At 42.4% G+C, this 27,699-nt stretch overlaps 1 protein-coding gene across 6 annotated transcripts; it reads left to right on the forward strand.

The window, feature by feature from the left end:
- Positions 1-1,991: 1,991 nt before the first annotated feature.
- LOC122173460 (butyrophilin subfamily 3 member A1-like) lies at positions 1,992-26,128 on the forward strand. 6 transcript variants are annotated; one of them, XM_065571665.1, is made up of 14 exons: positions 2,311-2,649; positions 3,170-3,240; positions 3,339-3,499; positions 5,358-5,708; positions 10,921-11,205; positions 12,741-12,839; positions 13,176-13,202; positions 14,623-14,649; positions 17,088-17,114; positions 17,641-17,667; positions 19,401-19,427; positions 21,587-21,607; positions 21,808-21,834; positions 24,805-26,128. In XM_065571665.1, the coding sequence occupies exons 3-14, from the start codon at positions 3,427-3,429 to the stop codon at positions 25,413-25,415; spliced, it is 1,602 nt and encodes a 533-aa protein (XP_065427737.1). In that variant the 5' UTR covers positions 2,311-2,649; positions 3,170-3,240; positions 3,339-3,426; the 3' UTR covers positions 25,416-26,128. The 6 variants fall into 6 exon arrangements, with proteins under 6 accessions (XP_065427740.1, XP_065427736.1, XP_065427741.1 ...); XM_065571666.1 differs by having other exon boundaries at positions 2,639-2,784; XM_065571668.1 differs by lacking the exons at positions 2,311-2,649; positions 3,170-3,240 and adding an exon at positions 1,992-2,014.
- The last annotated feature ends 1,571 nt before the right edge of the window (positions 26,129-27,699 follow it).

Consider the following 27,699-nt stretch of genomic DNA (forward strand, 5'->3'; position numbering starts at 1 on the left):
ATGGTGATCAGAAGACAAAACACTAAGTATATTCCTCACTCATCGTCATCAAATGGAAAACCCACCTGGGTAGACAGACTGTCAGCTTGTCTTCTATAAATATGGATTCAAAGAAAGATCCTTTATCTCTGGACTGTTTGGACTCTTACAGGGAGTGTACCAGATGCAAAGCAGAGATCCCCAAAGACAATGTGGGTACTGTGAAAAGACTTGTGGGAAACTGGCAGATTACTACATCTCTCCTATGACTTAGTATTATAGACTGTGACACAGCTCTCATTATATTTGAACTGCTTTTACCTCTCAATAACTCTCACTTCCTTTTCTTATCTAATAAAACTTTAGTTAGTTTATTCTAGAATTGGCTACCAGCTTTGTCTTTGGTGTAAGATCTAGAGTATCAATTAGTCTGGCGTAGTGATTGGTCTCAAGGGACTGAGCGAAATCTGATGTAGTGTGATTTTAGGTTTAAGTAACCTTTTGTCACAAAGTTCAGTTTGTCTGGGTGGCAATATAGTCTGGAGAGACTATGGGGACTGTCTGTGTCTCCATTGTAAGACTGGTATAGTCATCCAGGAGTTCACACTTGTTAACGGCTTGGTGAAAACTAATTATAGAACCTACCATCAGTTTGGGGTATGTGCCTTTGTTTTCTGACTGTCTGCCCTGAGATAGGCACTCAGTTGTGAGCCGCTCAAGGGAGCATGACATGGGGCTAGTACCTAATTTGTGGTCGGTATTTATCATTCATTCATTTTTAACAGAAATTCCATCCCGGACTTCAGCAACCTACCCAGTAAAAGTTTAATCACAATCTAGCTTTTCCTCTACACAGTTTCATTTTTGAGAAAATGACATTTTTTCAACAAGCACAAGAAAAATGTTGTTCATAAATTCCCAGCCAGCTCAAATCACCAACCCTCAATACTGGGTTTTGCAGAGGGGGGTTTAAGATTCACATAATGTATGAACAAACAGGAGGTTTTCTCTTTCTACTCAGTGGAATGACTCTCTGGGTGGCTGAGTTTCAGGAGGTAGGTGTGTAGATGGAGGGCTGTTTCCTGAGCTGTGTTATCCTAGGGAAAAGTGAAGAAGCCTGGGGGAAAAGATGTCAGGAGGGGACTTCAAAAGTGGAGTTTTACAAATCAGTTAGAGCAGCTGAAAAAGGAACCTATTGCTGCTGATAAAGAACAGCCTCTAGCACTGAGAGCCACATTTTCACTTAGAAGTGGATCCCAGTTTCTGTATTTGCTTCTTAAACATCCCAGTGAGTGAGGCCTGAATGCACAAAAGGAGGTGGGTGATGTGATGTTCAGCATCACAACTCCTAACTTCTAGGCACCCTGGAAAATCACAGTGATACACAGACCTGGAGCTCAGACCTAATCTCCTGTACACTGAATGAAGAGTGATAGGAGCCTTACACTGAGATTCACAAAAGCCAGCCTGATGAGCAGGGAGATCCCTGGTTTAGGTCCCCCTTCTTCTGAGAGGTAGAAATGATTTGAATAGTGATCTGCTGCCTTTCAGGGAGTGCTCTAATCACTGGGCTACAGGATAGTCAAGCTCTCCCGTTGAAGCTGTTCCACTGTAGATAAATAATGAGTCATTGGAGCAGGAGAACTGGTTCCTGAGTCTCCCACATCCTGCCAGAGTGAGCTAACCAGCAGACTACGGAGTTATTATCAATTTTCCATGCTTTCTTTTTCTCGCTCTCCATCATTCAAATCTTAAAGAGCCTTGTGGGCCACAGAGAGAGACAAAAAGCAAACATAAGAATGGCTCTGTAGCCCGGTGATTAAACCACTCATGTGATATGTGGGAGATGCAGGATCCAGCCTCCCTGACCATCAGTGGAACAGCTTCAAAAGGAGAGGCTTGGGGAATCTCACACCAGATTGTCCCATACCACATTGGGTACAGCACTTACTTGAGAGATGGCAGATCCCAGCTCAAATCCCTTCTGCCTTGCAGGTGAAGAGGGGACCTCAAGGAGTGGTTTCCTATAACCTAGGTGAGTACCCTAACCAGTGGGATAAAAGTTATGAGGGTTGTCCTCCTACCCCAGTGACTATTTTGTGTGAGTGGCCCAATCTAATAGGCAGCCTCTGAGCACACCGACCCACTTGGGCCTTGCCCACAACATAGGCGGTCAGCTGCCTATCTTCCCCAGGTTTGTGAATTGCTCTCAGGTTTATGCCAGAGATAAGCATCTGGCAGGCTAGAGGGAAGCTGCAGTGCACATGCGCAGAAGCAGGAACATAGATACAGAGGGAACTTTTTCTGTAGAAACTTAAGAGCCGAATGACTTTAGGCACCTGCATGGTTTCGTGGTGGGGAGGGAAAGGGGCACAGTGCATCACAGCGGTGCTGAAACCAGGACTTATATGTCTAAAATAGGGACTTAGGCATCTAACTTTTTTTTGTGCAGTCAGAGTTAACATACTCTGATCACATTCAAGGTTGGCTGCCTGCTTCTTTTTGAAGGAAAATTGCTTTCGTCTTTACTATTGTAATTGGTTAATAAATAACTACATAAATGTGTAAACTGAAAGTACAAACTTCAACTGCAAGGAAAAATATCCATGAAGACTGAATAATTCCTCAAAGCTACAATCCATGTACAGCACGTAGGACCCTGCTATGCAGGTAAGAAATCAGTTTAGCAAAAAATGATCATAGAGAGATAGATTATTGGAAGTCCAGCCGCCTAATTTAATTGGGAAATTACAGTCAGATTCTTGATCTGAAACAACATGGAGGATAATTGACTACCATTTTCAGGTATTTTTGAACATACTCTGAACACTTTTATGTTTACACACCACAGAATTTAAGACATTCCTCTCTATTAAAGAGGTTTAAGCAGGGTGGTTAGAAGGCAGTTGTTTCAAGACAAGGGAATTTTTGTCAATCTATTACACTTAATGGAATGGGCTTATTAATTTAATTGTCATTTTGTTGTTCAAAACATGTAAAAAGGTATCCAGTCTCTCTATCCTTTTGGAGAAATGGATTTGAAGGATGAGACAGAGATATGTTCTACCTTCTTTACAATTTGAGGCCAGATCCTCAGTTGGTGTAAACTGATGTAGCCCCATTGATCCAAGTTAAGGATCTGACCCATGTAACATTACAACATTTTCTGAACTATTTTTTATTTGTTCAGCACCTGGGCAGAACTCTGAACCTCTGTAACAAACTTGATTTGGACATGTTTTTTGAATAACAAAACGAAAGGTCAGTCAATAGGAATATGGATTACAGCATTGCTCGCTAATGAATTGCTCTTTCTTGTATAGCAAAAACCCTGAAACATATAGTGCTTGTCTTTTAAGGGCCTGGGAGAACCTCATAATACCTGCCCAGCATGCTGCCTTTTGAGGAGTTTGGTGACGTATTGGTGTTTTGAATTTCTGCCCAGCAATGGATTCCTTATTCCAGTGGATGACAGCTATTCACATACTGACTTTTCTACAGACACCCTACTTGATAAGAGGTAAACAAAGTTCTTTGTTGAATTTATTTTAATGAAGTAATTAATCATTGCCAGGGTGAGGGAAAAAATCATAGGTGTCAACAATCTAAGGTTTCATTATATTTTAATAGTGTCTAACATTTTCATTTGTCAGTGCAGTGCATCTCACTTCTTTGTTCATCCCAATGTACATAGAGATGGCTCAACTCTACTGCCATCTGCAATTCCAACTCAGACTATTCACTGAGCAATGTCATTCACGGGATGCTACCAATCCCCCATAACACTATGAAACTCCTAAGTCTATTCAGAGGCAAAGAAGTTTATTTGCCATCAGCCAAGCAACAGGCTGCCCAATATAAATGTAAGATTCATCTCTATCTATCATACACTGGTCCACATGGGTTTTGCGATGAAACATCTGTTCACTGATCAATAAGAAATTATTTCAGAGGTTATTTTAGAAGTTGTAAGTCCCGTTTCTGATTAATCTGGTTTATTAGTTAGAGCACACTATTAAGTGTTAGAAGACCTGGGTTCTATTCTTGTCTTGTCTATTGACTCCCTGAGTGACTTTGGGCAGGTCACTTCATCTTTCTCTGCCTTGGATTTCTGAGCTGTACAACTAAACCGCGCCTTAGCCCAAGCCCTGCAAGCACGAATCAGCTGGTGCAGACCAGCCGCGGGTGCCTAACTGCAGCATAGATGTGCCTGTTAGAGGGCTTTCCCTTCACCCTCTCCCCTGGTTCTTGTCATGCAGACAGAAAGCAGAAGACCAGAAGTCCGAAGTGCAGGCAATGTGATGTTTATTGGTGTTAGTTTCCAGCAAGCGTGTGTACCGTAATTCTGATGCCACAAAGCCTTGTTTCCCAGTGTCCTGACTCCCCACTCCTAAGCAGGCATCATTATACCTGAAATGCACGCCCACAGTCCAACCCCTTACAAGTTATGGTCATGTTCTGTTTTGGGGGGTCATGGGTCTGGGTCTTCGTCCCTCCTTTTAGTATCCCTATGGGAGTGGTAAGGAGTGGGGTTGTGCTACGGTCAGGGGCAGACATTTCTCTGGCTTTTTAGTGTTTTACCTTCCCCCCAGTCTCCCTTGCCCCTCCTGACTGGTTGCTTGACCTTGCCTTGAGATAGAAGTTGAGGCAGTCTTCAAGTGTGTGCTCATACATCATACTCCCACCATGTCCAGTATCACTTTAACGTCTCTTATCTGTTCCCGTTATACTAACAAACCCATCTGGCTAGGCAGAAGCAACATACACAGAGTCTTTGTCCTTTGTTCACATATACTAATAAGAACATGTGTGTATCAAAAATTCAAACAGGCAAGCAAAACTCAAAATACTATCTCAAGCGAAAATACAAGCCTGGATCCCACATTGGCAGTAGCACTCCTAAGAGTGCCCTTAGGATGCTCTCAGCCACAGGAGTGCTTTAGCGGCCTTGTCAGCAACTTGCATGGCTAGAAATGTGCATCACCCAGGAGTGCCTGAAGAGGCTGTTTCACTTCTGGGGCACTTTGCAAGGATTGCTGGCTCCTGCCCAGCAGGGAGGCCCATTCCTGCATATGGCAATGTGGGATCCTGGGTGCTTGGCAGAACTGTAGCTGATCCAGCTGAACTGGGTAAAGTTCTTCAGAACTCCAGTGAACTTTGCAGGGATAATAAGGGTCCACGTGGTGCCTAAAATCACAGCCTGAAGCACCAATTTCATTATCCCACTCAACATTTAAAAACTGAAAATACAACTGTAAAATTCAGGGCAGGAACCTTATCACCCTCTCATTTCCCCTCAGGCTGCTTCTACATCATAAAGTTAATTCATTGATTAATTATCTGAAACAGAGAAAATATATATCTGTGTTTCCCTACAGGGGAGTATAAAATCATTCACCCTGAATTGCCTGTTATTGGATTCCTTGGAGAAGACGTTACCCTCCCTTGCCAAGTGATAGCCACGAGTATCCCTGGGGACATCACTCTCCACTGGAGTCTGGTTCAACCCCAGGAAAGTATAGCTGTGAGTTCTTATAACAGAGGAAACAAAGAAGAAAAACAGGATGAGAGATACTGGGGGCGAACAGAGTTCTTTCACCATGAAATGAACACAGGAAACATGTCTCTAAAGCTGAAGAATGTCCAGGCCTCTGACGCAGGGAATTACATGTGTCGAGTGGTTTCTGAGAACTGGTATGATGAGGTGGTGATTGAACTGCATGTGACAGGTCAGTGAAGATAATATTGAATCATTTATTACCAGATCTTTTGTTATTGACAGAAAGAGAGAAGGAGCTCAATTAATTCTTGGTGAAGCTCTTTTGTAGTCATCTCAGTTATGTCAGGAATGAGAAGAGCTGTGAGAACGATTTGCGGTTTCCGTGAACAGACACAAAAATATTGAAGTCCTAGAAAGCCTGCTTCACAGTGAGAGACTAAAGAAGCTCAATCTATTTAGTTTAACAAAGAGAAGTTTAAGAGGCAGTTTGATCACAGTTTATAATTACCTGCACGGGGAAGGGATTTCAGATATTGGAAGGATTTTTAATCGCACAGAAAAATGCAAAACAATATCTAAATTTACGGTCAGCAAATTTCAAATTGGAAATATGCTTTAAATTTTTAAAAATGAGGCTAATTAACCCTTGGAACAGATTACAAAGGTATTTGGTCACTTCTCCATCCTTTTTATATCAGGAGTGGTTATCTTTCCAAAAGATATCACCACAAACTACTGGTCTCAACCCAGAAACAATCAGGTGAAATCTAAGCCTTGCATTGTAAAAGCAATCTGACATAATGGTCCCTTCTGGCCTTAAAAACTATAGACTTGGGCCTGGTCTACACTACAAGTTTAGGTCGACTTTAGCAGCGTTAAATCGAATTAAGCCTGGACACGTTCACACGATGAAGCCCTTTCTTTCGACTTAAAGGGCCCTTTAAACCCGTTTCTTTACTCCACCTCCGACGAGGGGATTAGCGATAAAATCGGCCTTAGCGGGTCAGAATCGGGGTAGTGTGGACGGAATTCGACATCATTGGCCTCCGGGAGCTATCCCACAGTGCTTCATTGTGACCGCTCTGGACAGCACTCTCAACTCAGATGCACTGACCAGGTAGACAGGAAAAGACCCGCGAACTTTTGAATTTTATTTCCTGTTTGCCCAGCATGGAGAGCACAGGTGACCACGCAGAGCTCATCAGCACAGGTAACCGTGATGGAGTCCCAGAATCACAAAAGAGCTCCGTCATGGACCGAACGGGAGGTATGGGATCTGCTCGCCATATGGGGAGATGAATCAGTGCTAGCTGAACTCCGTAGCAGTAAATGAAATGGCAAAATATTAGAAAAGGTCTCCAAGGCCATGAAGGACAGAGGCCATAACAGGGACGCACAGCAGTGCCACGTGAAAATTAAGGAGCTACGGCAAGCCTACCACAAAGCCAGAGAGGCAAATGGAAGGTCCGGGGCAGAGCCGCAAACATGCCGCTTCTACGCGGAGCTGCATGCCATGCTAGGGGGTGCAGCCACCACTACCCCAACCGTGTGCTATGACTCCGTCACTGGAGAAACACACAGGGAAGCGGGTTCGGGGTACGAGGAAGATGAAGATGAAGATGAAGATAATGTAGATAGCTCACAGCAGCAAGGAAGCGGAGAAACCGGTTTCCCCAACAGCCAGGATATGTTTATCACCCTGGACCTGGAGCCAGTAACCCCCGAACACACCCAAAGCATGCTCCCAGACCCTGAGGGCACACAGGGAACCTCTGGTGAGTGTACCTTTGTAAATATTACACATGGTTTAAAATCAAGCGTGTTTAATGATTAATGATTAATTTGCCCTGCCCTTCTCCTCCACCAGCTGCACATGTTTCTCCTTCACAGAGGCTAATGAAGATTAGAAGGAGAAAACGGCGGACTCGGGATGATATGTTCATGGAGCTGCAGATGTCCTCCCACGCTGACAGAGCACAGCAGAATGCGTGGAGGCAGTCAATGTCAGACTACAGAAAAGCACAATATGAACGAGAGGAGAGGTGGCGGGCTGAATCGCGGGATGAACAGAGCAAGTGGCGGGCTGAAGATGATAGGTGGCGTCAGCTTGCAGACAGAAGGCAAGAGTCGATGCTCCGTCTGCTGGAGCATCAAACTGATATGCTCCAGCGTATGGTTGAGCTGCAGGAAAGGCAGCAAGAGCAGAGACCGCCGCTACAGCCCCTGTGTAACCAACAGCCCTCCTCCCCAAGTTCCATAGCCTCCTCACCCAGACGCCCAAGAACACGGTGGGGGGGCCTCCGGCCACCCAGTCACTCCACCCCAGATGATTGCCCAAGCATCAGAAGGTGGCCTTCAATAAGAGTTAAAGTTTTAAACTGCAGTGTGTCCTTTTCCTTCCCTCCTCCCCCACCCATCCCGGGCTACCTTGGCAATTATCCCCCTAGTTGTGTGATGAATTAATAAAAAATGCATGAATGTGAAATAACAATGACTTTATTGCCTCTGCAAGCGGTGCTCGAAGCGGGGAGGGGAAGGTAGGGTGGTTGGTTTACAGGGAAGTAGAGTGAACTGGATGGGGGGGCGGAGGGTTCATCAAGGAGAAACAAACAGAAGTTTCACACCATAACCTGGCCAGTCACAAAACTCGTTTTCAAAGCTTCTCTGATGCGCACCGCGCCCTGCTGTGCTCCTCTAACCGCCCTGGTGTCTGGCTGCGCGTAATCAGCGGCCAGACGATGTGCCTCAACCTCCCACTGCACCATAAATGTCTCCCCCTTACTCTCACAGATATTGTGGAGTGCACAGCAAGCAGCAATAACAATGGGGATATTCTTTTCGCTGAGGTCTGAGCGAGTCAGTAAGCTGCACCAGCGCACTTTTAAACGTCCAAATGCACATTCCACCACCATTCGGCACTTGTTCAGCCTGTAGTTGAACAGGTCCTGACTACTGTCCAGGCTGCCTGTGTACTGCTTCATGAGCCATGGCATTAAGGGGTAGGCTGGGTTCCCAAGGATCACGATAGGCATTTCAACATCCCCAACGGTTATTTTCTGGTCTGGGAAGAAAGTCCCTTCCTCCCGCTTTCGAAACAGACCAGAGTGCCTGAAGACGCGAGCATCATGTAACTTTCCCGGCCATTCCACGTTGATGTTGGTGAAACGTCCTTTGTGATCCACCAGGGCTTGCAGCAGCATTGAAAAGTACCCCTTGCGGTTTAAGTACTCGGTGGCTTGGTGCTCCAGTGACAAGATAGGGATATGGGTTCCGTCTATCGCCCCACCACAGTTTGGGAATCCCATTGCAGCAAAGCCATCCACTATGGCCTGCATGTTTCCCAGAGTCACTACCCTTGATATCACCAGGTCTTTCATTGCCCCGGCAACTTGGATCACAGCAGCCCCCACAGTAGATTTGCCCACTCCAAATTGATTCCCGACTGACCGGTAGCTGTCTGGCGTCGCAAGCTTCCACAGGGCTATCGCCACTCGCTTCTCAACTGTGAGGGCTGCTCTCATCCTGGTATTCTGGCGCTTCAGGGCAGGGGAAAGCAAGTCACAAAGTTCCATGAAAGTGCCCTTACGCATGCGAAAGTTTCGCAGCCACTGGGAATCGTCCCACACCTGCAGCACGATGTGATCCCACCAGTTTGTGCTTGTTTCCCGGGCCCAGAATCAGCGTTCCACGGCATGAACCTGCCCCAGTAACACCATGATTTGTACATTGCTGGGGCCTGTGCCTTGTGAGAGGTCTATGTCCATGTCAATTTCCTCATCAGTCTCGTCGCCGCGCTGCAATCGCCTCCTCGGCTGATCCTGGTTTTGCTCTGGCATGTCCTGGCTCTGCATATACTCCAGGACAATGTGCGTGGTGTTCATAGTGCTCATAATTGCCGTGGTGATCTGAGCGGGCTCCATGATCCCAGTGCTATGGCGTCTGGTCTGAAAAAAGGCGCGAAACTAGTATCTGACGGAGGGAGGGAGGAAGGGGGGGCGAGTGACGACATGGCGTACAGGTACAGGGAATTAAAATCAACAAAGGTGGCTGTGCATCAGGGAGAAACACAAACAACTGTCACACAGAATGGCCCCCCCCCAAAGATTGAACTCAAAACCCTGGGTTTAGCAGGCCGTTGATTTCACGGAGGGAGGGGGAAGCAAATGAATACAGAACAAATCTATGTTTTACATCTTAAGCTGGCAGATGACGGTGCAGCATGACTGATAGCCCTCGGCATCTTCTGGGAGCTTTGCAGAAAATAGCATACTACGACTGATAGCTATCATCGTCGAGACTGTTCGATAGGGCTGAGCATGTCTGCCCAGGTGCCCATGATTGACAGCCACTGCAGTACAATGACGACGGATATCAGTCGTAATATATCATCTTCTACCAAAAGGCAAGGGGCTGCTGTTGTGTGCAATGCAGTCCCACGTCTGTCAGCCCCACGTCTGCCAGCACCCAGATCGCCAATGAAGGCTACCAGTCATACTGCACTGTCTACTACCAAAAGGCAATTAGCTGCTGCTGTGTAGCAATGCAGTACCACGTCTGCCGGCACCCAGAGGACATATGGTGACAGTGAGCTGAGCTGAGCTGAGCAGGCTCCATGCTTGGCGTGGTATGTTGTCTGCACAGGTAACCCAGGTAAAAAGGCGCGAATCGATTGTCTGCCGTTGCTCTGACGGAGGGGGAGGGGCCTGACGACATGTACCCAGAACCTCCCGCGACACTGTTTTGCAGCATTCAGGCATTGGGATCTCAACCCAGAATTCCAATGGGCGGCGGAGACTGCGGGAACTGTGGGATAGCTACTCACAGTGCAATGCTCCGGAAGTCGACACTAGCCTCGGTACTGTGGACGCCGTCTGCCGATTTCATGCACTTAGAGCATTTTATGTGGGGACACACACAATCGGCTGTATACAACTGATTTCTTTAAAACCAGCTTCTATAAATTCGACCTAATTTCGTAGTGTAGACATACCCTTGGTCTCAAATGCTTATTAGCAAGATTGTCTAGTGAACCAACTCACTTAGCAACTTGGTTCTCTCAACCTCTTTGCCTCAAGTGAGTAAGAGAGAGAGTGTGTCCACACAGGATTTCACTTCTCTTATAGATTCTGAAATAATATCAAGGAAAATAAGTTTTCGTGAGGTACTACTGACTGCAGTGCACTTTGAGGCACAACATCTTTGTTTGAACTTGATGATGAAAGCTCCTCAGATTTACATGAGGGGAGAAACCTGTGTAAAAGCTCTGTAGTAAAGAGAGGCTGGAATTTCCCTCTAATGAAAAGTTCAATTCCCAAATTCTGATGGACCTCAAAGGCTGCTTTTGTACACAAGGTGCTGTCTTGGGGGCAATTTCCCCAGGCTCTGGTCTGTTTGTGAAAGGCATGAAAAGTTTAAATATTGTTTTTACTCCATTTTTGTAGCTAGGGGTGGTGAGTCTTCCATTTACCTGGACAACTATGCAGCTCAGGGGATCGGCCTCACTTGCAAATCGGAAGGATGGTTCCCTGAGCCCCAAGTGCTGTGGCTAGACAGTAAAGGACAGAACCGAACAGAAAAGCCGACCACCATCAACACAAAGACACCTGCTGGAACCTACATTATTGAAAGTTCCATTAACATAGAACCAGAATCAGACAATGAAATCTCCTGCAAAATAATCAACAACATGCTAAAAACAGCGAGCGAATCTAGAGTCCTGATTTCAGGTGAGTGCACGTTGGGATCAGTGACTTTAAGGAGCAATAAAGAGGATGCTTGGTTAATGAGATGGGTCCCGTTTTTCTCTCTCCTTTGTGGTAAGAAATAAATGCCCAGTTTGTCTGACCTAGTGGATGGAGCACTGGGCTAGGATTTAGGGTGACTGAGTTCTATTCCTCAATGTGCTGCTTACCCATTCAGTGACACTGGACATATAAACTACCTGTTCTGTGCCTCAGTTTCCCCATAAAAGGGAATGATGATACTGACCTCCTTTGTGCAATGTTTTGAGATCTACCATTGAAATGCCTGATAACTCCTATCTCTTCTATCTCCTTTTAAATACTTGTCTGTCATTTTCCAACAAAACCCATTTAGATAAAGCTGTGTTAAAACTTTAAAAAATCATAATTTGCACAAGTACATTAAGTGTTTTCTTTCTACATAACAATCCAGTGTTCTAATAGCTTTCATTGCACGTGAATATGTAACAAAGTTGCATGGCATTTTCAATATTACTAAAAGATACAGAAAACTGTTTCATTCAATGTACTGGTGCATCACTGAAAAAAGAGAGTAAAGTTAAGGTGGTGTGTATGACCTTCATTTTGGCCTCTCCTGATTCTTGTGTGCTTAATTTTTCCACATTAACGTTGAGTTTAAGTTTTCATTATTATTTAATGGTTATTGGGCAGATTCCATAGCCCTTACTCATACTTCAAAGTACTCACCCAGGTAAGTTGTCCCATTTGTATCTGTTGAGTACAGGGATTCTGTACTGAGTTCAAGCCCTGTTACTGACTTGCTTTATGGCCTCAGAAAAGTTGCTTAACTTCTCTCACTTTCCCCATCTCAATAGGGAGGTAATGATATTTATCCTACCTACTTCACATGGCTGTTGACAGGGTTAATTAATTTTAATGCATACAGAGAAATGGTTTATATCATTAACCTGAGTAACTCCACCAAAGGATACTACTTTTAGGTTCTCTATCTCCCTTCCTCAGTAGATGATCTTTCTGCCTTTCTTCTTATTTTATACTATTTCTGGTGGGAATGCAACAGCAAAGAGATGCATCTTGCATTTTCCCTAGTAAGCAGCAAGGGTTGTGCCCATGAGGTAGCGTGGGTATGACTTTCACCATTTCATGGACTGATGGAGAACAAGTTCTAACTTAAATATGAGCAGATTAAAACCTTTTATTAAATATGCATACAATTTCTGTCTGAATACTAGCGCTGAAAGGGTATTTGAGGTAAATCCTGCGAACCTTATTCATGTGAGACATGCCAATGTTGAGGTGTTTCTATCTGCATGAGTAAGGTGAGCTGGGTGTGCCTGAAGGTGTGTGCTTTTCCAGAACACATTGGAGGAGCCCAGAGCTCTGTTCTACATGATGTCCTTGAAGATGTGCAGAATCTTTTAATGTAAATCTGATTTCATCAGGGTCCTCAGACAGACTCTGTTTGGTTGGCCTTATAATTTTCATGATGTTTTTTAAGAATTATTGGAATGTAACTGATATTTTCATCTATTTTTCAGATGTTTTCTTCCCAGCCACCTCCCCTTGGATGGCTGCTTTCCTGGTCATTTTATTTCTTAGCATAGTCCTTATTGCTGCTGTAGGGTATAAGTTGAAAAGTAAGTATTTCTTTGTATGTTTTTTCAATAAATATGTGAAAATGTTTCAACAGATTATATGGAATTCTTTAACTATACTAAAGCCAAACAAAAACTGAAATGAATTTTCTAGGGGCAGATTCAGAAAATTAAATATGAGGGTCTGTACATTATAATTCCTTACCAGATATGTCCCTTGCTCTGAAAGACAATTTTTAAATTCCTCACATATAAATATATTCAAGGTCAGAATAGACATCAGACTTAGCATTCATGACAGTGACTGTTTCAATCAAAACTATTGTAGGATGCTATGAAAAATATCTCATTTTCAAAAGGCATTTTAATTTTTTTCAGAGAATAATGACACAACATCTCGCTCGGGTAAGTAACTAGGCAGGTGAATGCAAATTAATATAAACATATTTTATATCTTGATTTTGACACAGTCCCAGGGAGCCTGTGGAATCCCCATCACTGGAGAGTTTTTAGAACAGGTTCAACAAACACTTGTCAGAGATGGTCTAGGTTTACTTGTTCTTGCCTCAGCACAGAGGGTGGGACTGGATGACTTCTCAAGGTCCCTTTCACCCCCTACATTTCTCTGATTTTAGAACAAAAGTTTAACGTAACAGTTGCTGTTCTGATCTGAGAAGCTGTTTATAAATTACAGGAGATGGGTGGGTTTGTTCTGTTTTAATTGTGGTCAACAACTGTGTGCTTTTAACGTTTGCAGTATGCATCCAATGATTTCATAGGAGTTGGGGTTTATATTCAGGAATGAGCAACAGCGACTATTGCCATTAGTGGCTCATTAGGAAAGTTTGTTTCCTTCTGTTATAGACAGATCTTGTTATTAAAATCGATCACATTCAGGCTCACCTTCTGCCATTCATCCTTATGTGGACATTGTTCCAGAATCATTAACAGTTGTAGAAAAGGGTTGCTCATGTACATGAAGAAATCACTTATATCCTCCAATATAGACTAGGTAAAGTATAAAATTCAAGGCCTTTTATAACATAGGCACTGGAAACAGGAGTGATTGCCTCCTGCTGGTTGTCTGCCCGGGAATTATATTTGGCCATAGTGGATTTGCTCTTGGTCCACAAGATTCATTCAGGACTAGGGCAAGACCTGGACTTATTTAAAAAGCTGGGTGAGCGTCTAGCTCCTCTGATCACTCATTTCCCTTGTGGGTGTTCATGGGGTATCCTAGAAATTTCAGCATCCCATAATATTTCTCTGGTAAAAAAAATTTCTTCCTCAATTAAAGTTTCACTTTAGTCTTCTTCAGCAGATCAGTTCTATTTATTTCACATCACCAACACTTAATTGTTTTGGACTCCTTCCTTAATTTTTCAGCTCTCCCAAAACTTGACTCTGATACCTCTCTTTTCCCACCCCAATCATTGTACCAGTTGATATCTGATCCTGTTTACTGACGGCTTTGTCTGGCTCACTCAGAAGCTGTCCTGTAAAGTCAGAGGACGTGGTTTCGGGGGCTGTGCAGAGGCAAGGGGTCTCTATAAGCATCCTGACCTTTTCACAGATGACAGGCCATCCATTGCTTTATGTCGTCAGATTCTCTGCATAATCAGTGAACTGGAAGAAACCATCTTCCACTACAGTGAATGAGGAGATAATCTTCAAGTGAAACAATCTGTTCCTGTCTCCTAAATCAGGTTTTTCCTAAATGGAAAGAAACTGGTCCTGTATTTTAAAACTGTTTTGTGGTTGAAATAAGGCTTTGGGAAACTTATAAGAGTAATTAACATTGCAATGTGATTCCATGTATTTGCAGTAACTGAGAAGAAAACAATGGAAGAAGGTAAATATATGTTTGATGTGATATAACATAAGGTGTTAGGAGTATTTCCATGAGTCAGATTCATGGAGACAATATTACACAGAATGCTGAAATTTTCCAAGACATTAACCACAGAGGTATCAGTCCTTACCCAGGTAAAGGAATCACTGAGGACTAGGACTTTTGTTAATATAAGAATCTCTGAATCTATCTGTCACTAAGGGATTACACCAGGGCTATTGGCCACTAAAGACTTACTTATGCCCTCAAAATAAGGCTTACGTGAGATTTAGGCTATGTACACACTACAGCTTATGTCGGTAAGTTATCACAGAATCATTGAATCATAGAATATCAGAGTTGGAAGAGAACTCAGGAGGTCATCTAGTCCAACCCCCTGCTCAAAGCAGGACCAACCCCAATTAAATCAACAAGTTATGTCACTTAGGGGTTTGAATAAGCTCCTAAGTATACCTAAGTAACGTAAGTTACACCGACATAAGTGGACAGCACTAAGTCAGTGGGAGAGCTTCTCCTGCTGATAAAGTTATAGCCGGTTGTTGTATGAGGATTAATTAAACCCACTGGAGAGCTCTCTCCCGTCAGTTAGAATGGCTACACTAGAGACCTTAGCTGCACCGATCCAGCTGCATCACTGTAAGCTCTCTAGTGTAGCCACAGCCTTAGAGAGCCAACACTAGTCTTGTGCATGAGTTACGTCTCTCTTAAATTTTAGTCTGAGGTCTTAAATAGGAATTAAGATATTCATTCTGCACCGGGGAGAATTTTGCTCTGAGTGAACTTTGCTATCAAGCATGCCAACTTCTCTCCATAGGGAATGTAGCACACATAATCACTAGAAAGCCACTAAGTATGGGTAATTATGAGTAAACCTAGACCTGCTGCTGCCCTGTCTTTCAGAAGGCAAGAAAATTTAAAATAAAATTTCATATTGGGGGAAAAAAGAAAGGAAAGGGAAAAAAAGAAGAAATTACAGTAAAGTCATTTCCCAGTCTCATGAGCTTCCATATTTCAGTTCTGCAGGTACTCTCAAAAGAAACTTCAAACTAGAGGAACATTATTAGATCACTGATGCATTTAAGTGAAAGAAGCCTAGGCTGAAATCCAACATAACACTTAAGCATTTGCTCAATTTTAAATACCCAATAGTCTCACTGAACTCTTAACTCAGGTGCTAATCTCCTATCAAATCGAAATTAAAATCGGCTTCTGTATGTTACCACAAACAACCAAAGTAAAATCAATCAAAAGTGGATATGAACTACTACGAAAAACTTAAAAACTGAATCTTAATCCACTACAAAAAATAAGAAAGGAAGGAACCAAGAGTAAATCACTCAAAGTATAATTTAAACTAAGTACAATATATGTAATGACTGAATAACTGTATGTGATAGATTAAACAAGACTAATCTTTAGACTATCATATAACACGAGAAAACGTTCATATGTAAGTACAATTTGAGCATGAAAATTTATTATGTAATTTACTTCAAAAAAGTATTAATAGATTTTGATTCATGAATGATGGGGATCTGTTTGATACTGGTTGGTTATATAGTTTCATTGTGATATATTTAGGCAGATTATGTTAATATATTATGTTGGCTGAGATAAACCGTTTGTCCAAGGCAGTACTCCTCTGTCAATGAAATATATTCTAATGTCTAAGGCTGTATGTGAGAGATATATCAAAATCACGGGAATACTGCATTTTTCAACAAGGTCCAAAGTTTGGCCTGGTCAAAATTTTGGAGGCGGGGGGGGGGGGGGTGTCAATATTTTTTCTTCCGGAAAGTGTTTATGTTCTATGGAAAACCTACAGTATTCATACAGGTTTCAGGGTAGCAGCCATGTTAGTCTGTATCCTCAAAAAGAACAGGAGTACTTGTGACACCTTAGAGACTAACAAATTTATTAGAGCATAAACTTTCGTGGGCTACAGCCATCCGAAGAAGTGGGCTGTAGCCCACGAAAGCTTATGCTCTAATAAATTTGTTAGTCTCTAAGGTACCACAAGTACTCCTGTTCTTTTTGAGTATTCATACAAACACTGCACATTTCTAAAACAAAAAAGGTTTGGTTTTTGCCTGAACATTTTAAACTTTTGGTTGTTGCATATGGATTTTAAAATTTTGTGTTTTTGACAAAAAAGTCCCATTTTCAGTTACACCTAAAAATGTAGTGAACTCTACAAATATTCAAATAAAGTAAAAAACATTGTGATATGCTCATGGATTAAATCAGTGAGTTTACACTGGATTTGCAACAGTGTCACTGAGAGCAGAATTTGACCCATACCGTATGAATGATTTTATTTTAAAATAAATTATAGATATAGGTGTAAAGTGTAATGCATATTTCATAAATGCCATAAAATAGACTAAACAACATTTGCCTTCTATCTTACAATGATATTTACATATAATTTCTTTCAGAAAAAGAACGCCTGCTCTCCACACTAGGTGAGAATGCAAATGCTCTTATGGTTTGTCATTTCTCTTATGTGTGTTCATGTGCACGTATAGAAGAAAGGCCACCATCCCCAAGTATTTTTGTCTGGTTAACAGGCCCAGTCAAGTTCTTATATGAGTTTAGATTTTCAATGTTAAATATGGATAATTGAATGCAGATCATTTCCAAGTGAAATGCTCTTTCTTGGATGTGTGTGGAGACATTTAGATTTTTAAAAAATTTCATGGGTTATTTATTATTTTAGAAATTGTTTTCATATCCATTTTGCAAAGACTTGAATCTGGTTTAACAATGGAATAATATGGAATAAAGTGTCACAGCCCAGCTCACAGCTTTTGACCCAGGACCCCAGGAATTATTTCGGGGCAGTTTTCTGGCCTATGTTATAAAGGAGGTCAGGCTAGGTGATCACAATGGCCCCTCTACCCTTGGAATCCATGAACTGTCTCAATTAAAGCCAATCACTACCCCAGTAACATGCATTTGTTCTTGTTTTTCATTCATTTACTCTTTTAGAGGCAAACAAATCCACAGATCAAGCAGGTAAGTCTCATTTTATTAAAATGCTCAGTGTAGACAGGCAGAGCTTTGCCATAAATGACAATAAGCTGCTTTATAAGAATGAACAGCAGCATATTTTTTATTTGAATGACTATTATATGTATTTTATTTTCAATCACTGTCAGAGATTATTAATAAATGGGGCTGAACGCTAGAAAAGGCGATCATACATAGCTGCCTATTTACCGACATCATAATCATTGCTCCCTTACTAGGGACTGGAGAGAGTTCTCTACTGGTGTCTCTATGCCTTTGACCCTCTCCTATGCTCTCTCTCCCTATGGGACATCATTTGAACACACAGCTTATACTCGCTCTTCTAAAACAAAGACTCATAGATCATCTTCTTCACCTCTTATCTCTTCTCTCCATTCAGTCACACATCTCTGACTGCCTTTCAGATACCACTCCCAGGCTGTCTTGCCACTAGCAACCACAAAATGAATTTATTTTCCTCAAAATCCCTGCTCTCTTCCTCCCTTCTCTATCGCCCTTGGAATGCAGCTTTGCCATCATTTCTTCTCCTCTCTCTCCATTTTCCCGTAGGTTGATGGAGTGGGCAGGATTGACTATTTTGTATTCTTCCACAATGACATTGGCTCATTCTACTCAATTTCCATCACCAAAAGCCTTCTCCAGCTTTCAGCTTGACCACCACAACGTCCACCTTTACAACCTGCTAGACCCTCACCTCATCCCCTTCCACTTTCTATTGACCCAAATTCTGCTTCACTAGTCACCTAATTTCTCCCCTGATCTAAGTCCACCCTTCTCTTAATATTCTTTCACTGGCTTTCCCTTGCAATCTACATAAAAGATGAGATTGTTGTCCTAAAATTCATCTCCTGTCTGATTTCTCCAAAATAGTTTCTCTTCTCTCCTCCAGCACCTTCTTTGCTCCACCTGCAACTGCAAATTTCATTCCATTTTTCATCCATGATTTCTTCCCATGTGTCCCCTGTGCTTTAAACCTCACAGACCAATGATGATCCAAAGTGCCTCCACACTATATAACTGCAAGTCTCTTATTAAAACACATTTCTCTTCTTTTGCCTGTGAACCCGAGCTCCACAAAGTAGAGCTGCTTGAAAAAATGGAAACAATTTTCACAAACATTTTTTTCCAATTTTCCCCTTTTTCCATTTATTATTTCTTCACAGTTCTGAAATAAACAAAAAAAACCCTGATCTGCTCCAGCATATAATGAGATAAAATAAATATTAAACAAACATACATGCATTTGAAGATTAATTGTGGAACTAACTAAGAGGACTCTGCTAAACATCTCTGTCAATCACTCTTTTTGCATAGCATCCTTCATCTCTACAGGAAATTGTCAGTGTACATTACATGCTCTTAGTGGCAGGAGGCTCGTTAAGTTGAATGTCTTAAAGCATGTAGCATGCTGTTGGCAAGCTACAAATAATAAAAATAATGACAGAGATCACTCAAAGCCTCTTCAAGTGTTTTGCACTCTATTGTTTGAAATAAATGGCACAGAGACTGAGTCGTAAAAACAGATGGCTATTAAATATTGAGTGAGAATTTAGCGGGATCCCTGCTATGCATGTGTAATAGCAGAATTCTCTATGAATAGTTTTCACAACATTTTCCATGGATCACTAACTCTTTGATCACTCTCTCAGTTTTTATTCTCTCTCTCTCTCTCTCTCTCTCTGCTGTTCATTGCACTAATTTTAATTACTATTTTGCAGCAATTCAAGACATACAAGAAAATATTGGTAAGAAAACGTGTCTGTTTTGTTACTTGCCTTAGAATAAAAAGGTGAATGTTCTGATGAGTCTGTCTAGGGCATCTGGAAGGTGAAACCCAGTAAATGTGGTCAAATACCAGCCTGTGAGACTCTGCTTCTACTTCAGGAACATAAGATCTGCCCTACTGGGTCATAGCAAAGCTATGCTCGCTATCCTGTCTCCTACAGTGGCCGGTACCAGAGCTTCAGGGGGAGTGTACAGAGCAGCCAATTCTGAGGAGATCCATCCTAAGTTTTCCATCCTGACTTCTGGCTATCAGAGATTTAGGGTCACCTCCAGCAAGAGGTTGCATCCCCGACCATCTTGGCTAATACCCGTTGATAGACCTGTCCTCCATAAATCTATCTAATCCTTTTTTGAACCCATTTATTAAATTGGCCATCACAACATACCAGGTTGACTGGGTATTGGGTGAAAACAGTACTTCCTCTTGTTGTATTGAACCTGCCTATTAATTTCACAGTGTGACCCCTGCTTTTTGTATTTTGAAAGCAAAGCATGTGGCCCATTATCCCCACTCTTTTGGGATTAAGAAACATTCTCCTTTGCTCATGAGTCTATCTTGCTTAATACATTGTAACAAAACTGTGGGCACAAATCTATTTATTTATTTATTTATTACCATAACATCTAGCCAAACTCCACTGTGCTAGGAGCTGTACAACATGTATTAGATGAATTACAGTAGCATCTAGGATCCCAGTCATGGCACTTGCTAGGTGGTGTGTATTATTTGATAGGTGAGTTACAGTAGCACTTAGTATCATCAGGCATAACCCAAGAGCCCAGTGTTTGGTGCGGTATGCTATTTAGTAGGTGTATTATGGTAGTGCCTATAAACCCCAGTCATGGAGCAGGACCCCATTGTTCTAGGTGCTGTACAAACACAGAACAAAAAGACAGCCCTTGCCTCAAGGGGATTACAATCTAAGTAAGACAACAGATGTTACTATTCTACACATCATGGCCACTTGCACGTCCATGACAACAGCACAGATGGAACCCAGATCTCTCCTATTTCTATAACACAGGCACCTACTGCTTCAGCTAAACAAACGTCTTCAATAACTGTAAGATGTATAGGGCTTGTGAAATGCAGTTGAACAGTTCTGATTCCAGCCAGCAGAAGGCACTGGTGATACACATGCACTTGCAAAATCATTAAAATGTTGTGGCCCTGTCCACCTTAGGATTATAGCCTAGATGCTAAGGGTAATGACATCTTTATACTTACACAGATTCAGGTATATAATGATAGTATGTGCCCTAACCATAGTGCAGAGATTATCAATATTAATGCTTGTGAATTGTTTTTTTTTAAAGAAATTATCTTCGTTTTAAATCCACAGCAGTCATTGGAACTGCAACAGGGATGAATTTGGCTCATTTAGTTTTTGCAACACTGCTGTTAGGGAGACAACAATCATATGAGCTAACACATTCTACACTGTACTTCACTATCACACAAAAATTGTGAGGCAGGACTCAACAGTGCTAGACAATAGCACTGGTAAATGATGATGTTTAAGATAAGAACTGAAAACGTTTATTTCTGGTGCCTGATTGTATGATACAGGTACAATAATTTACGTAAGATTTATGACGCTACAACTACAAAAACAGACCCCGGTAGTCACTTTTGGCTGGAGGCACTTTGAATGGCTGAGTTAATGGGGGACTGCACTGCAGACAATTGAATATAAAGATGTTGGGGAAGTATTTATATAATGGAATGAACCAACATTGCTCTCTGCTTTGTGTCTTTGATAGTCACAGCGCAGAGATTGTAACATATGATTGTCAATAACATTTATGCCTAGGATTTTCAAGGGAGCTTAAGGAAAATAGGTGCCCAGCTCTCATAAATCTCAGCCTCAGTGGCCAAGCGATTGCCACTCTTCCCGTAAAGAAACTCTAAAACTAAGAGCTCAGTTCTTACTTAGGTGAGTAGTTCCATTAACTGTAAGGGGACTGTTAGCATGGTTAAAGAACTACTAGCACAAAAAAAATTACATGACTGAGCCCCATTGTCTAAGCATTGTTTGTACAGAGTTCTCAGAATTTTAAAAACAGTATCAGAAAAGAACTAGTTAGGGTCAGTGACTAGAGTTTCCTTTCATTTCAGATCGACTCTCAGAAGAGCTGGGTAAGTTGATTGGTTTTAAATTATCCACTTATTCTTTAAATGAAAATTATATTTATTGCTTGTGTATTAACTAGATTAAAACAGCATAGAGATGAGGGTGCTATAAACACATGGGTAGGCAGACAGAAGATATTTTAAACTCCATTGTATTTCACTATGCCAGTAATTATCAAGGCAGTAATTGCTTTTTCCCTCTGTAGTATTCAGAAGAGCTCAGAGCTATGCAGGTAAGCTGCAGTGCATACAGTAAACCTGTTGTCTATAAATTCCGAGATATTTTCTTTGACAAATTAATATTTGAATTGAAAATCATTCCTTGTACATTGACTGGATATATTTACAGATTATATAAACATATGTTATATCTCTCAGTCCATCGGTACCTTAAATTCTATTGTATTGACCTGTTTCACAACAGCAGTAATTATCTGTTAAGCACTAACGACGAGCTCAGTGCTGTAGAAGCACGTGGAAGGTCCGGTCCCTGTCAAGAACACTTTACAGTTGAAGGCCCCAGTCCAGCACAATGTTTAAACATGAGCATGACTCTAAACATGAATAGCCCTGTGGTCAGTTGTTGGCTATGTGTGTGTTCTCTCTGTGTGCTATGCCGTCTCTGCGCAGATCGCTGACACAGCAGACCTCTATCGAACTGCCCAATAAGACCACAGACTTGGTTCAGTAGTGAAGACACTTGGCCAGGTTTATTGTCAATGAAGTATGGTAATAGCACCCAGCATACTCTATGGGGATAGTGAGACACACATGCTCGTTACAATGGACTCGATTCCGTGAGTGGCAGGACTCTCTGCTCCCCCCAGTCCAGACAGACACCCCCTCTGTGACCCCTCTTTTATACACTGATACAAACATGTTATGTATTGTCCCTCTGACATGGTTAGTTACCACCCTTTACCTCTTACCTCTTCGTTTGCTCAAAACATCTCTATCCATCACACTGTCATCCTGACCTTATCTTTAAGAGGGGTCAGTGTGTCCCGGTACTATCTTTGGGGAGTGTATTTACACTTTAACCTTTTATTGGGGTGTTCTGGTACTACCCATTTGGAATGTGTTTACGTGAATACTTTGTGTCTAGGAGTGCTTGTGTTTTTGCAAAGCCAGACCTGTTCTTGCCAAGTTCATGTATTGGATAGTGAACCTGCAAGCAGGCATCTGCTTTGTAACAGGGCCTGACTTTTGCTCATAGCCAGACTTTTGATAACTTGGCTTTATAGCAGCAGGGCCTGACTTTAGTTCAGGCCTTAAGTCTCATACCAGGCCCTTTATTCCAGGCCTTATGTCTCAGGTTCTCTCTATTGGTGCCTAATAAATAGAGAAAAATATTCACACACTGCATGTTATGGATAAAATCTAAATGATACTTATGTCTTACAGCATGATTGTGTGTGTGTGTGTTTCTGCAACAGCATTTTGCTGTTGTGGGTTAATATTAGTGGTGTTTTACCTAAGAAGAAACGTCAGTATAGAGAGGGTGTGTGCCTTGCGTACTAAGAGAAGAGAGATCACCAGGAATAAGAGGAAGCATGGGAAAAGGCATAAAGCTGAGGGGGAGAAGAATAAACAGGGAATGTTGGGGTGAGAATCTGGTGGAGTGAAAAAGGGTATAGTGAGAGACGAAGATTGGAGAGGCAGGTGCCCTGTGCAGAGCCTTGAAGATGTGGATGAAAAGCATGTTCCTGATGTGCAGGGTAAGAGGAAGACAACGGAGGGATTAAAGAAGGTGACTGACAGTAGAGGCAGTAAGACACAGAGCAGATGAGGAGCCTAACTTGACCTCTTCTGGTTTAAATTAAAGTTGGGATGTGAGGTGCAAGCTGGGGAGGTGAGAGAGGAGAAGGTTGTGGGAGATGTGGAAGCATGAGATGACCAAGGACTGGAGAAGCATTTTAGTCATAGAGATAGGCAGGGAGAGATGTTGTGAAGTAAAAAACAGACAAGGTTTGTCACCAGGGAGACAAGGTGAAAAGAAAACCAAGGTTGTGGGTCTGTGTACCAGGGTTAAGACAGAGCTGTCACCAGCAGTGGAGAAAGGCAGGAGAGTGAAGGTCTTGGGAAGAAGACTGAGTTCAGTGTTAGCCATATGGCGTTTAAGCTGGCAGGAGAACAGTGTGTCTGCTGTGAGCATTCCCAGAGCTCTCCAGGCAGAGCAGGGGACCCAACTGCACCATCTTAATTGACTGTGCTGCTTGATGCTCCCCTTCATGCTGGGAGCTCTGGGATGCACCGTGCCTCTGGAAGATCAAGCCTGAAATAAGCCTCTTATTTAAAGACAAATAAAGCTATTTCAGAATAGAGCTTCACTCCAGGATTAATTCACCCTTTGAGACAGTTTTTAAAGCACTTGTGGTTTGTAACATAACACTAGAATTTCACATCCTTCCGGTCAGTGTGGTGGCCTTAGGATGTGGCAGAGCATTGTGTGATTTTTGCCTTTAGGGGTGTGTGTGTGTGTGTGTGTGTGTGTGTGTGTGCGCGTGCGTGCCTGCGTTATATAGCACATAGGGTTTGGTCCTGCAAGGTGCTGAGCATTCTGACCTGTTCCAAGGAAGCAGTTGCAGTCAATGGAGCTACTCATGTTCTGATGCGCTTTGCTGGGCTACAGAGCTCAGCACAATTCAGGATCAGACCCCTAGTACTCTTCCTAATTATTTTTTCCATAGCAACACATAGGAAGTATCCTGCTTCTCTTCACTAAAGGGGTGGGAACATCTGAATAGCACATCCAGCAGCCATTCAGCCACAGCAGTGCAGGATTGGTCAGAGCGATGTGTTTGCAATATGCTCCTTATTGCTCTTTACTGCTGCTCACAAAGGAGCAGCTTGTATCTCACCTCCAGAAATTGCTTCCTCCTGGCCCAAAGCCAGCAGATGTCGCTCCCTTGGAGCAAAGACACAACAGCAGGGACCTTAGCCAGCCCCCCTGCTGCCTTACTCCAGTACTGGAGTGTAAGAACAGGAAGAGCTCCCCATGACCGTCCCTTCCCCTGGGCTGGACTTTGCCTGCAGAGTGTGTAAATTACTGTCATACCATACCCGTTATGCTGATATTTATATGAATTTGTCATTTTAAAATTCATTTCTCCCCTGTTTTTTCCCCTGTCTCTTCTCTTTACACTGAGTGCCCCTGATTCACTCTTTACTAACCAGGGGACCATTCCGGTTTCTCTCCCCAGTTCCCATCACTCTGGATCCGTATTGCAAACACCCAGAACTCAAACTGTCAGAGGATCAGAAAAGAGTCTGGCAAGAACCTGCATCTCCTGCGCTGGATGCAGCCTCCGGGGCCCTGCTCGTGGTGGGGAAGGAGGGGTTTGCGGCTGGGAGGCAGTACTGGGAGGTGGAGGTGGGGGAGAAACTGGAGTGGGAGCTGGGGGTGCTTAGTCAGTCGGCGAGGGACAGAGTGAAAAGCGAGAAGGCAGAGAAACTCCCTGAGGAGGGATATTGGTCTCTGAAGAGATCCCAGGGAGACTTTTTTTCAAGCATAAAAAATTATAAGATTGAAAAGACGGATAACCCATATAAAGTGATTGGTGTATTTCTGGATCAGGAAGAGGGAAGAATCTCATTTTATGATGCAGGACATATGTCCCTCATCACAACTTTCCCTGCATTTTATGATGCAGGACATATGTCCCTCATCACAACTTTCCCTGCAGAGTTTACTAATCACATTTTGTATTACCCATTCCTCAGTCCCAGGAACAACACAGGCGAGCAGAAACCACTAGCAATCCACCCCATCAGAGTCCCTGTTCCTTTAAAGCCTCTGAGAAAGGAAAAATGAGATCTAGTTACTTTAGAGAAGTAAAATTCAAAACAGAGGGGAGAAGGGAATGTAAACATGGGAAACACCAGAAACAGTAAAATAAGCAGAGTAGAAATTGATGATAAAATAAAACACATAAAACAGAAGAAAAAGGAGAAAAATGCTTTTCATAGGCTTGTTGACTCAGAAGTTGAAATCAATAAATTCTGCAAGGAATGAGACTTGTCTTCATAGAAATATTTTTATTTAACTTTCTGTTGCATTTTTTTAAAATAGGAAAATACTTTAATGACAAAATCTTGGGGGGCTGTGTTGAGATGGAGGGGAAATGAAAGTGATATTGCCAAGCAATGTAGCAATAGTTAGAAAAGACACCATTATGGATGGCTACCCAAAAGAAGAGGATAAAATCTTGCAATTATTCAGTTGCTGGTTAGGAGTTATACAGGAATGGTTATGAAGAAAACTTAAATTTCTAATACAAACCCTGTATCCCCAAAAGCATATTACCGCTCCCGTGTGACATCTAAAGCAATACTAGGAAGAGAGAGTTTGATTATGCAATACAGAAAATTAAAAAAATTAAGGTTATGAATAGAGTCTAACTTTATGCCCTCTTGGAAGTCCTCAGATGTTTTCTGCTGCCTTTTTAAGTGGTTAGACCTCAAAGAGTGGTGTTGTCATTATGATGTATTTTTTATTAAACTGTCCATATTTCAGTAAACATGGAACCTGCCTCTGCGTGTATTTCACTGGTGGGTATAATTCCCTAACTTTGGCTCCATTGATCCCAGTACATATAGTAGCTTTGTTAATACATTATATAAATCTGTAGGTACTCCTGAGTCACTAATTTAACTTAAGAAGCACAACATTCATTATGTTCCTCAGAAACCCTGAAGTATTTACTTTATATGTAACTCGTGGGCTTCATATTCTACTTTTCCCCCACACTAGCTCAAGCAGTTTAGGAATTAAGGTGAGTCACAAAGTGTTAGGAACTTTCTCAAGAAGCAAAGCCCCCTTGTGTCTCCAAAACACCTGCCCAGTTCATCTCAAATAATCAAAAACAAAGCTATTCTACAGATGGAGGGCAAAAGAGAGTAGATTTTAATACTTGTCCTTATAATTGGACTCTCTCTGTCTCTCTCTCTCTCATGATAAAATCTATATTTTATATAAACCAGATATGAAGAGAGAGCAGTATGACCTAGTTAATCAATCTCTGGAGTGGGGTTCATGAGACCTGGTTTCTGTTCTGGATTATGGAGTGTAATACCTCTGGAGAGTAGATTATGGGGACATTTCAAACAGGAATATATTATGAAGTGTAATTCCCGCCTGGGGAGAGATTACGGGTTACAAGTCCCCCAGGGTGAAAGATTGGGGGGAAGTTCCTTTTGAGGGTAGATAATGTTATTAGAACCCTCTTCTCTAGTACATCTTTTGGGGGCTCTGGCCAGGCCTATTGCCCCTGCTGCCAGTAGCTTGCTGGGATGAGCCACTAGTGGGGTGATATGGGACCCTCATTATTGGGTGGCCCATGCTGGGCAGGATCTGCTCGCCCTCTGAGCCAGGCCCCTGCCGAGCCTGTAGCTGCCCTCAGGGGCAATGCACTGACAGAGCAAAAGCCCTGCCTGAGCAGAGTGACACCTGAATGCCCTGGGGGATGCAGAGAGAGCAGGAAGGGGTGCGAGGCACAGTATCATTAAAATGGGTTCCTGGGGTCTGCCTTTATTGAGGAGTCACCCCTAAAAGTGAGGGTCACTCTCCTCAGAGTCCATATGAGGGGTTACCCACTCCCACAGCCTCAGTCCCATCACCTGCAAGTGAGGGCTCTCATGAAATCACTGGCACCACCATAGCTTGGAAACAGACTTCCCTTCCTGCAAAAATGGTGGAGATTTCAAAACAATGTCCAAAACATTGGGGTGAAATTGAGATCTCTCATTTTTTTCCAAAAAGCCAGAGACAAAGAGACATACCACAGGAAGAAACCCAGCTGCCCCTAAACAGTGCACTCACCTGACATGTAGAAAACCCAGGTTTAAGTCCCTTCTTCATCTCATTCACAGGAGGGACTTGAATCTGTATCGTTCACATCACCCAGTATTTCCCTAGGTATGGGGGGGTGATGCTGGCAGACTAAGTCATATCACACTGTATTCAGGTCAATTCACTTGTTTATTAATATATATCAAAATGAGCACAAATGTAAAAGTGTATTCAGATGTTTAAACTTCATGAAAACTAGTGGAATGTTACCTCTATTGTTTTTACTTGTCCACTTGTGTTATAATGT

This window comes from Chrysemys picta, chromosome 17, assembly GCF_011386835.1.
Source record: "Chrysemys picta bellii isolate R12L10 chromosome 17, ASM1138683v2, whole genome shotgun sequence".
NCBI classification, from domain to species: Eukaryota; Metazoa; Chordata; order Testudines; family Emydidae; genus Chrysemys; species Chrysemys picta.

Excerpts from the sequence above, each read along its gene's own strand:
- LOC122173460 (XM_065571668.1), top strand. The coding sequence starts at position 3,427 with ATGGATTCCTTATTCCAGTGGATGACAGCTATTCACATACTGACTTTT. Across the intron at positions 13,203-14,622 it reads TGACACAACATCTCGCTCGG|TAACTGAGAAGAAAACAATG; the intron begins GTAAGTAACTAG and ends ATGTATTTGCAG. Across the intron at positions 19,428-21,586 it reads AGACATACAAGAAAATATTG|ATCGACTCTCAGAAGAGCTG; the intron begins GTAAGAAAACGT and ends CTTTCATTTCAG.